The 11729-nt window shown below is 33.9% G+C and overlaps 1 protein-coding gene across 1 annotated transcript in view; it reads left to right on the plus strand.

Annotated features, from left to right (window-relative positions):
• The window catches only part of LOC138176103 (ethanolamine kinase 1), a 76931-nt gene extending 65584 nt beyond the window's left edge, over positions 1-11347 (plus strand). The window contains exons 7-8 of the mRNA XM_069106849.1: positions 4873-4946; positions 5290-11347. Coding sequence (XP_068962950.1) covers positions 4873-4946; positions 5290-5362 — 147 coding nt within the window. The 3' untranslated portion in view covers positions 5363-11347. The remainder of the gene's footprint in view (positions 1-4872; positions 4947-5289) is intronic.
• Positions 11348-11729: the final 382 nt, after the last annotated feature.

Below are 11729 nucleotides of genomic sequence, written 5' to 3' on the forward strand. Positions count from 1 at the left end.
ATGGACTTGTTCAGATGTGGACTAGATGTGACCTTCTGAGATTCTCCTCAACTCTGAAATTCTGTAATTTTGTGATTAGTAGATAAATATGGATCCCCGCATCTCCCAATCATCCCTAAACAAGGTCCTGCACATTGTTACAGTCTCTTAACTTTTATTATCTCCTCAATATAGTAGAAGGCGAGGCCACATGCAAGAGAATGAGAATACAGGGTGGAATTAAATATGTTCTGTGAGAAATGTGGTAGGGTATGAATAAAAAATAAATAAATAAAAATATTGCCCTGCATCATTGAGGTTAGATAGTACAAATTGTGGGGAGCCAGATTAGCAGTACAGTTTTATAATTTTATTTAGCAATGCTTAGTGGTCTGGGACTTGGAACAGAGAAAGTGATGTAGAGTGTTATTGAGGGTTGGGGATTTAAGATAACAGGAAGAGTTCAAAGCTGTAAAACTATGTGAATGTTAATATATCATTGTAAAGCTAGGGTAATGATGGTGGAGAAAAAGCAGTAAGACAGAGTACCTAATATTGACATGAAGTTGAAGAACAGGCTCAGAGTAGAAGTGAAGGGGGAGTGCACTCTTGAAGTGGAGATACAAGATATTATAGCTGGGGGCGGTAGGGAGAGGGCGGTGTTCGGGGTCTGTTAAGGTGAGGTCATTAAGCCAGACAAGATTTTTGAAGTCTTTAAGGATAGTGCTAAGAAAAAGCAGAAAGAGGAAAAAAGAGATGGCATTGGGGAAGGGTTAAGTGATGTGATGTAAGTAACAGGTTTTAGTTATTTTGAGGATGGAAGGAATGTTCTGAAAAAGATCAAGGATGTAGTGGAGTTGGGTTTTTTGTATTTTGGTATTCGGGATGGTAAGTACATGGATCATGATGTGTAACAGGGAAGGCATAAGGTAGAGGAGAAGGCATTTTCTTCAGCAGCTGCAAAATATAAGGATTAGAGAGAGACAGGAAATTAGAAGGTAGGCTGGAAAAATGTTAGAGATTGCTATTGGGGTAGGAGTGCTTGCTGAATTTCAATTAGAATGTTGATGCTTTAGGTAGAAGCAAACTTATTAGGTGATAGTTAAGTTTCTCAAACAATTAGATCTTATAATGATTAAGATGTCATAGTTGACTTTATAATAGACCGTGGTATATAGAAAACTGCAGTCTTGAGTAGCTATATTGTAGCATAATCTTTCTTTTCAGTCTGTTTATATTAATTTGATTTGTTCCCCACAATTCTTTTTTTGACATAATTTTCAATTACTAGCTTTGTGATTTTGAATTTCATTTCCTCATCTCTAAAATGGGCATAATAGTGTTTTTATAATTTATTTTATAATGTTGCAAGCACAACATTTTGTATGCTATGAAGTATTATGTAACTGATCATCCTTGTTATTACATTGCTTCATTTTATGACCTGAAAAGACAAATTGTTGTGCTTTTTTTTTTTTTTTGGGCCTTTTGGAGGGCAATTGAGGTTAACTTGCCCAAGGTTACACGGCTAGTTTTTTTGTGTGGGTGTTAAGTGTCGGAGGCTGGAACCGAACTCGGGTCCTCCAGGGCTGGTGCTTTTACTTACCACGCCACCTAGCTGCCCCTGTTTTGCTCTTACCAATTAACAGAAATTTAAGTTCCCGTGTCTTTTTCTTACACCCTCACTCACCTACACTTATACCAAAATTCACATTGCTTTTGGCATTTTGATATCCCATTTTGCATTTGGATAAAGTTTATGCTAAGAAATAAAGATTTTTGACAGTACTCCATTATAAGAATCAACATCTGAAGCAAGACATTTAGCAGTTATCATAATTGTTAAAAGCAGTTAATTATTAAACATGTTTCATTGGATTGTGGCAATGATCCTAGATTTTTTAAGGTTCTAGGCTAAAGTAGAATAAATTACAAACTGGTAAGGCTTTGAGTTGGAGCTTGTTGATAGAGTTTGTGTTGTCAGACACCATCTTAGTCAAGTGTAGAGAAGCCTATTCTAAAGTTATGGACCACTGGATAATGAATTTTGGGAGACACATGAAGATGATCCACTGAAGTGTAGAAGGATAATGTGGACTCCATAATAATGGAGTCACAAATCCTTCGATCTATTCAGCTTAGTATTAGTCCTTCATAAGTGTCATTGCTGCACAAATTCTTCTTGTTGATGCAATTCAGCAAGCATTTACTAAATACCTAATTGTCAGGTACTGAACTAGGTTCTCATACAAATACCAAAGTTAGATATTCCCTGCCCTCATGGAACTTATATTCTGTGGTGAGGACAAACAACGTGTAACTAGATAATTTTGGGATGTAGAGATATACTAATAACTAGGAGAATAAGAAAAATGCTCATAAAAGAAGCACTTGACCTTAGCCTTGAAACAAGATTGGTATTCCCAGATGTACAAGTGGTAGAGGTAAAGCATTCCAGGCATGGACATGATAGCCTGTGCAAAGGCACAGAGACAGAGCATAGAATGTCATCTAGGGAACCAGATGTTTTATTGGAATGTACTGTGTATGAAGGAGAATAATATGAAATCATTTTAAGAGTTAGCATTTTATCTAGGAGCAGTAGGAAGCCTCCAAAGCTTTTTGAGAAGAAAGTGATGTAATTAGACCTGTGCTTAAGGGAATATCACTTTAGCATGTATGTGGAGAAGATTGGAGAAGGGAGAGACTGGTTATAGCAAGACCAATTAAAAACCCGTTAGAGTAGTCTGCATAATTAGGTAATGAAGGGAAAAGAGGTTGTGACATGAGCAAAAGAAGAGAACAAATGCAAGAGAGGTGAAAACATAATAAATAAGATTTTGCAACTAATCGAATACTAAGAGGTGAGAGAGAGAAGGGACAATCAAGGATTGACCTGGTTCACTGGAAGAGTGGTAGTACCAATCAGAAAGTTAAGATGGGAGGAGAGTTTTGAGGAAAAGATTTTGCATTCCATTTTGGATATGCTGAGTAGGAGCTGCATACAAAATACATAGGTTGAAATGTCCAACAGGTAGAGGGAGATGTGGGACTGGAACTCAGGAGAAAGATGAAGGCTGTATTTTGGAGTCATCTGCCTAGAACTATATAATACTTGAACCCATAGTAGATGATGTTAGAGGTAACTAAGAGTGTAGAAGGAGAGAGAGAGGAGGAGGTCCAAATTAGAACCCTGTGATTATGCATAGGGGTATTGATTCTGTTTTAAAAAGACTGAAAAGTTAATGATTGATTATACAAAGAGGAGGGAAGCATGGCAGAATAGGGTCCCTAGAGTCCAAGGAGAAGAGAGTACTTAGGAGGAGGAGGAGGTCTTCACCATGTCAACTGGTACAAGAGAGTTCAAGAAGTATGAGGACTGAGTAAAGATTGTTAGATTTACCAATAAAGAAAATATTGGTGACCTTGGAGAGAGCAGTAGGTCCAAGAAGTAGGGTTGGAAGTCAGATTTCGAGGGAATGAGGAGTAGGAAGTGTATAAGTAGAGACAAGGACAATTTTTCCTTGGAGTTTGACTGTAAAAGGGACAAAAGATATTGGATGATAGCTAAAGAAAGTATTAAGGTCAAAATGAATGGTTTTTTTTTAATGGATAGAAGGAAACTGGACATCTTTATAGGCAGCAGGGAAGGGACAAGTAGATAAGGAAAAAACAGTAAATTAGAATGGATGGTCAAGGGGCAAACTCCTAGAGGAGATAAGGATATGGAATTAAAAACAGGAATTGGCATTGGCAAGAAGAAGAGAATGGTGCTGAGATATTTTTTATGTGTAGAGTTAGGAAGAGGGAACTTGAGACATGAGGCCTCACTTTACAGTGAAGTATGATTTGTGGTCCTTGACTGAAAAGGGAGGAAGATGGGTGGTGCAGATGGCTTGAGGGAAAGGAGTTTTGGAAGATAAATTTATGGAAACATAATAGAGTCAGGGAAAAAACCTGTTCATGTATACTTACTCCAGAACACCTTTCTCACACCAGTGGGGGGAGGAAAAGTTTTCCTACCAATGAGGAGAAATGGCTTTGCCTATGGTTCACAAGTTAGTAGCAGAACTATGCCTAGCATCCTTTTGACTGCATCTAGCTCCTGTTTCTCTTAAGTGGGTGGGATGCAGACAGGGCTATAAATTCAGAGGAAGAAGAGGAGAGAGAGATCCCTGAAGTTCAGCAACAGCACCTTAGACAAGTAGTCTTGACTTCAGTGATGATTTCCAGTTACACTACTTTCCAAGGAAGCCTATTCCATTTTAGAATAACTGTGTTAAGAATTTCTTCTTACATGGAACTGGAATTTGCCCTAAGTGTAGCTTCTACTCATTCATTGCTCCTGGTTTTTGCTTTCTGGGGCCAATTTGAAAAAGAAAGATAAGATTTCCTGGAACAAGCAAGATTTAGAATCATAGATTTAGGGCTGGTTGGAATCTTAAACTAACCCAGTATTCCCTCATCTTCTAGAAGGAGAAAACAGGCTCAGAGAGAAGTAACTATACAGAGAGCAGGTGTTAGGGCTAGGATTCAAACTCAGGTCTCCTGAAACCTAGTCCAAAGTTCTTCCAAGTTATAACCCAGTCACTTGTTTTGCTCCCCGCTCCTTACCCCCCCTCCCCCCCACAATAGGGAGCTATAATTGGTGCTGAACAAAGAAAAATAAAAAGCAGTCAGAATGTTTAGGCACTTATGATTTGCCATTTACAAAGCTAAGATATAAAAACATGAGGTATTGATATATAGATAACAGGATAGGCATTTAAAAATAAGCAAAGAAACAATTTGTTTAAAGATGGACTACATGGCAAAAAATGTTAAGTTTAGATTTTGTTGCTTGTCTGATAAAAAGTGTTTTGTTGAATTTCATGAAGTTATTCTTTTCCTTAGGCTTCTCATTTCTTTTGGGGATTGTGGGCTTTAATTCAAGCCAAATATTCCACCATTGATTTTGATTTCCTTGGGTAAGTTTTGATTTACTTTAAGCATATTCTTTTTTGTTTGTTTAGGATTACCTTGGTCTAATGCTTAGAACTGATGTGAAACGTAGGCATTACATTCCTTGAAATTTAAAGATGATAGTTTTTGGATGGTAAAGAAATAGTACAAGATTTTGTGTCTCTCTCCCTAAGCATTAGAGGTAGTTCTAAAAACAATCCAGTAGATGGCACAATAAACTTAAAAATCTGCCATTAAGTCCTGAAACTTTTTTTTAAAGTAAAATCTGTTTAGGTTTCAGATTCTTGAAATAAGATTTTGCATGTTTTCAGCCTTTACTAATTTTGCCATAATTCTTTTTCTCACTAGGTATGCCATTGTTCGTTTTAAGCAGTATTTCAAAATGAAGCCTGAGGTCACTGCATTAAAATTACCTGAGTAAAGGAGAATATTTAGTTAACCTCAAGTGGCTAAGCAATCTTTGTGAACCATTTTTGAAAACAGATACTGAACAGCTAATATTTGTTAAAATTATATAATTTCATTTGGTTATCTTGCTTTATAAATGATGCCTTTAAACAGCCAACTTATCTTTAAATATTAAATCTAATTCAGAAATGTACCTACTGTCAGTATGAGACGGATTAGTAATTTGTTAAATCTATAAAGGTCTGTAGAGATGGCAATTTAATCCTTTCTTTGATCATTTAATGTATGTTATATGTGAATTATTTATTATAGATTTAACATGATTCCATTGCTGCTTTCATCAGTTTCTGTATAAGAATTGAATATAGGCAGTGAAATTGTTTGTCATTTTTTATAACTTTAATTTTTCACATTAGATTAATTTAGGTAAATGTTTTTTGGAGGTGTTCATTATAAATAATCTTATTGTACTGTATGTGAAGATGAGTCATTTATTCTTGAAATGCCAGGAACAGGTATAATAAATTTAGACAATTGCTTTAATTTTGGCTAGGAGGTAAAAACTTTCATGTCATGGTACATTTTCTGAGTTGAATACTGGAATGAATTTGCTCCTGGGAATTTTTATTTTAATTCTCCACTGACTGCTCAGTGTGGGAAATGAAATTTTACTTCCCCTTTTAATTTTGGAATAGATTTACTGACTGAATCTTAGCAAAATCTTTATGATAGAAGATGCTTTCTTATCTAAAATGTGAATATTTTTCACTATTCCCATTTTTTAAAACTGCTACATAAATTTTTTTCTAAATTATATGTAATTCTATGTATTGAACAGCATTATGATCTTTTTAAAACATCTTCCATTTGCTGCAAGTAGGGCAAATCAGTGAGCAATTCCTCCTTCATTCCCCACTTTCCCCCCAAAAAAAGGAAGAAAAGAAAAGAAAAGGAAACATTTAATCACTCAACCTCAGTGCTCCTAACTTGGCTTCATGTCTTTAGCACTTAGATTCAGTAGTACTAGGCAAAAAATCAGAAAACATGCAGACTTTTAACAAATGGCTGTTGCTTGATGAATATCTATAGAGTTCAAAGTGATATATGGAAGCTGTGAAAAATTAAATATTTTAGAGATGAGTTTGAGAATTTTATCATTGTACACTTAAATTGCTATGCCAAGAAATCTGTGAATCCAAAATGTGAACTAGGGACTTTAAAGGGAAGATGTATTTGTTTTTTTTAGAACATTTATTTAAAAAAAAATTGGAGGGTGGGCACAGGTAACCCAGGGCAAGGGAAGAAGGGACTTCTCTGTAAAGTAGGAGTTAGTTTTTAAGCTTTGAAATTGCTGTGTGAAGTCTAATAGTCAACTTTGTAAACAATTGTCCTGACAAGCTTTGCACTTTGGTCACATAAGTGCCCATATAAAGTTGACATGATGTGCCTGCATATTCAGAACGTGCAAGCACAAACAAAAATAAATATTGCAGGGAATCACACACACACACACACACACACACACACACACACACACTCTCACTCACTCCCCTCTTATAAGAATGTTAATTTTCAGAGTATTTACCTTCCGGCAAGCACTTTTCAAGATTCTTGAAAGCAATTTGTAGAAAACTTTAAAGATCATTTAAAGTTGAAAAATTCATTAAATAAATATCTTCATAAAAGGAATTTTCATAGCAGTATTAGACCACAATTCACCTTTCTACCTCCCCTTCAATATTGTTACAATTAGTCACATTTTGGTTTTATTTTAAACCTACAAAATAATAGAATCAGTAGTTTCTGTTCATTTGACTGAAAATCGTATCTATGAAAATGGAAAAAATAGTTTTCCTATACTATTAGAAATGTTTGAATTTATGAAAGTTCTTTTGGTGGATTTTTCATCTACATAAGGAATATTTGATAAATACTATGGAGAAAATACAAAACACTTGATTTTTTACTTTCTGGCCATGTAAGGAATAACAATTTGTATCCTTCACTTCCTTGAGAATGGGAGAAAACAACCCTTTTCTCCTTTTCTGAGGTTGTCTTCTCTAGCTGGTAATTGTAGATTTGACTATTCTCACCAAGCCACTGCCGGAAAACAAGTAGAGCGTCAGCTGCCAGCTACTTCTCTGTTCTACTCATTTCTTAAGGATTAATATTGGGATAATGAGTTGGGGGCACAAATCACTTCTGCAACAAGGATATGCCTAACTCACACCTCATTGTGTATGTAGATAATGGGCACAGAGTGGGCATATGTATAGTCTTGTTATATCTATGAGAAGGAGGAATTGGGAGTGAGGGAGTGATATTATGATTGTTTTATTCCACTGGTTTATGGGATCATAGTGCAGATAGGGCTTAAACTCTTATAGAAAAATTAAAATTTTCTTCACAATAACCAATTAAGGAATCATAAAAGAAAAATCTCAGAGCTCTAGAAACATTTATAAAAGATTTTCTTTGTGACTTGCTAAGATGCCATTCTGTTGCCTTTTTTCTATGCTAAGTTAAGGGGCTTGAATGTCATACATAACTCAACTTGTAGTAAACCTGATATTGAAATAGGGAGAGGGTAATATAAGTGACATTCATGTATGCACAATGTTAGTCAGTAGACCATAGTGGCCTGGGTGCTTTAAAAAGCAACATTGAGTATAAATTATTTTCTTTTTTCTGTCACCACTTGTAAAATCAGACCTGGTTAATCATGTTTAATTTTTTTCCTATCCTTTATCACTAATCTCTCAAAACCTAAAAGGTGTGGCAGTAAGTCACACACTTTTAGTGTGCTTATTTGTTTACTTGGAACATAAAATTAATTAACCAGATCTGGCTTTGTATATAAAGCAATGTAAATAAATATGTGTAAATTAGTGTGAATTGTATCTTACACTTATGAGCTTGTGCATTGCCTTGTATTCTTTGCTTTTGTAGAAATATCTCTATAAATAATCAAGCTCCTTATCTCCTCACCTCCTTTTTGCTGCTGTTGTTTGTTAATCTGGCATATCTAATGCTCCTGTCTATACAGTGGGAAGATAAGAGATAGGGAACTTATGAAAAATTATAATATACTGTTACATTAAGGGCAGTACTTATTTAACTCCTCAGTACCTAATTTGTAACTTTTATTAATTTTATGAGTTAGCACTTAGCTTTTGTGAAGTAAAGATTCTTGGAGACAGTTATTTAATTCAGAATAGCAGATAGAAATGAATTTTTTATTTGTAATTATACAGTATTTTGAGTTTAAAATACTAAACAAATGATTGAAAGCTAAGATATTATTACCCTTCTCTATTTTAGAGGAATTGAACTCTTTTACATCAAAAGGAATCTAAGTTTGATATTCCTATTTCTTAAAAGAAAATTTAAGTTCCTACAAATATCGGCCATCTATCTTAACTTCATAAGTACATTTATTTGTTCTAAGATGGTAGAAGAGAATAAGATGTTAGTCCAGCTAAATAAATCATTTAAAGTATTACCTGATTTAAAGACAAATTACTCCTTCTAGAGTGTCAGATAAACAGACCATTCCATTTAAATTTTTACGTGGTTTGTTCCCTTTGGTTTATTCTCAGCCTTTCTGTGACTTCTTGTAGATCCTGACTTGCACAAAATATAGTTTGGTTGTCTTAATTTCTTATTTACACACTGCCTTTGATAGTGTTTTAAATCTGTATGGCTTTAGGACACAAAGTTTTAAACTATTAAATATTTCCTGAGCTTTCATTTGGTGGAAAAACTGATTGATTCAAGTTTTTTGAAATTGTCCAAGGAAGGGTGATGGTGGCATTAACTGTGATTGCTTTAAACTAAAAGGAAATCCTAATGATTTTTCCTCGAGGAACCAAGAGTTATAAGCAAACAGTCATTAAAGTAGCCACATCTTTTTTGAAAGTTGCTTTGTGGGAATTATGTACTGTATTTCTTATTTGATTTCTATTTTCTCTTATGATTACAAGCTATTGTAATGTCATTTGACTATGTGGAAGCCTATGCCACATTTTAAAACAATTGGCATGTTATTAAGAAATTAGAATCGGTGTTTGGCCAACCATTTCATAGTATATGTGATTAGTCATTTAAAAAAAATCACTTCTCACAAGATTGGAATATGTATAACTGTGTATATATGTGTTTTGCATATATCATGTAAACTTATGTGTGGAGACAACTACAATATTTACTTTGAAAACACGTAAGATTTTTCCAATGTTTTAAGCCCCAAAACTCAATTTGTTGCTGTCAAAGAAAATACTTTGATTTATATCACCTATTGGCTTGTGAATAGAGTTAGGGTGGCAGAGTTGTTATGAAAGTATTTTATTCCATCATGCTTAATTAACACATAATCCGGTGACATTTTTTAAAAATATTTTTTCTACCAAATACTTGAAAATGAAATCACTAACATGTATTAAGCAGATAGAGGGCAAAACAACCCTGATGTTTCTACTACTTATTTTATTTTCATTGATCTTTTTAAAAGTAACTAAATATTACTTGAGTCTTAGAATTTTCTGAAAGAAAAATGATGAAATTACAGGTAGAAAATGATCTTATATAAACTTAACATGTTTGTTAGTTTTTTCTGCCCTGATCTACCTTTGTCTTTTCCTCATATTAAAAATATGTGATAGACCGTGGATTAGATTATGAAACAACATTTATTCTCTCATTAACCTTTTAATTCTGATTCTGAAAATTTTGTTTAGACAAAACCTTTTTTTTTCCCCAATTATCCAGGAACTTGCACTGTCTTTGTTCAAAATGTAACAATTTGTGGTGGTTATAGGTTCTATTTTACTATATTGAATAGTTCCAACAGTAGGAAATAGCAGATATCCCATGTTGTATTTACTGTCCTTATTTAACATTGAACTCTTTACTGGCCATTGGTTGTGAAATATAAGGCAAAAACTATCTTAAAGGATTGGGAGGTTAGAGGGGATTAGGAGAGGAGATTTTCCATGATAGTGAACCTCACTTGTATATGTCATGAACTCACCTCTGTGGCCTGGAAAAGACCTTGGAATGGAAAAACAAGATGCTTAAAATCACTTTGCACCTACCTGTTGTATGCTGCCATATGTAGTTAATGTGGTACTACACAGGAAATTGTAATTCTCTGATCATCTGAAGTAGGTTTTCTAAATGAGTTGTTTCCTAGAGTTTTGCAACTCTAGCAAAACTAAATCAACAAAGCCTAAGTAAAAACTTTTTTTTTTACTGTACTGAATTTCAGAAGCCTTTGTACATCAAAGTCACTTTCCATAACATCTTAAGTAATTTTTAAATTTAAAATGCACATTTTTGGAAGAAGATAAGTTACTGCTTTCAAGATGTTAAATGACAACTTCATTAGAATCAGATGGAAAAAACAAAATTTGAGTGATTCAAAGTCATTGTATTAGTTGTGTTAGTTAGATTTGGAAATTGTGGCATAAGGCTTAAATTTGTATTTATCAAATGTGAACTGTAGTAGTGTGATGCTGCTTTGTATATATAATGTAAGTGCTACACATAGTCTCAGCACTGAAAATGTATTGATACCTCTCAAATGAGTTCAACTTGAAGTGTAGGTGTTTTGATATGCTTCAGAAATGTGTGTGTCTGAGAATCTGTTAATCTGTTTGGAATTGAAGATACTTCCTGTTTTGTCTCATTTAATTTAAAATTTAATTTTTATCCTTTTACTGCTGTTAATTTGTCAGTGTGTTCTGTGGATACATTGAGGTCGCTGGTAAAGACAACTAAGATGTTAACCTCATTTATATGTTTTGGCTATGTGTTCATAAGCTATTATTGGAGTTGATTGTATTTTTAAAAAGTAAGTGATGTTTAAGCTTTGTTTTTGTGTATAAATCCTTTTACCATTGATTAAATGAAGGAATGTATCTTTTTGAAGAGATTTATATTCTGTAAATAAAAACTGGTTGTAACAATAAAACTAGGTTCTAACTTCCATGTATTCAAAGATTTTGTTGATACTTTAAACTTTTTTATTCTAGATCACTTAAAATTACTGAGTTAGTAAGTGTACATATTCAAATATATTTTTGGAAAGTCTTTTGAACTAATCATTCTCATTGTAATTCCCTGCTTAGCAGATAATAGAATAAAGGAAATCTCCTTTAAAAAATATGGAGAAAGCAATGTTGAAATGAAATAGACACCATAAATAAATGTTCATTTTGATAGATCTCAAATCTTGTTGCCATAGTTTAAAATTGTGTTATGGCAGATAGGAACTATGAGGGGGATAGAAAACTGAGTGAGATGTATTCCATGCCTGTAAGGGGCTTATTATAATCTAATGGATGGGATAAAATGAGTGCATATATAATACCCAGGGTAGA

This window comes from Petaurus breviceps, unplaced genomic scaffold (genome assembly GCF_028583685.1).
Source record: "Petaurus breviceps papuanus isolate PSGF00001 unplaced genomic scaffold, PetGlider_PUasm1.0 81, whole genome shotgun sequence".
Classification (NCBI taxonomy): domain Eukaryota; kingdom Metazoa; phylum Chordata; class Mammalia; order Diprotodontia; family Petauridae; genus Petaurus; species Petaurus breviceps.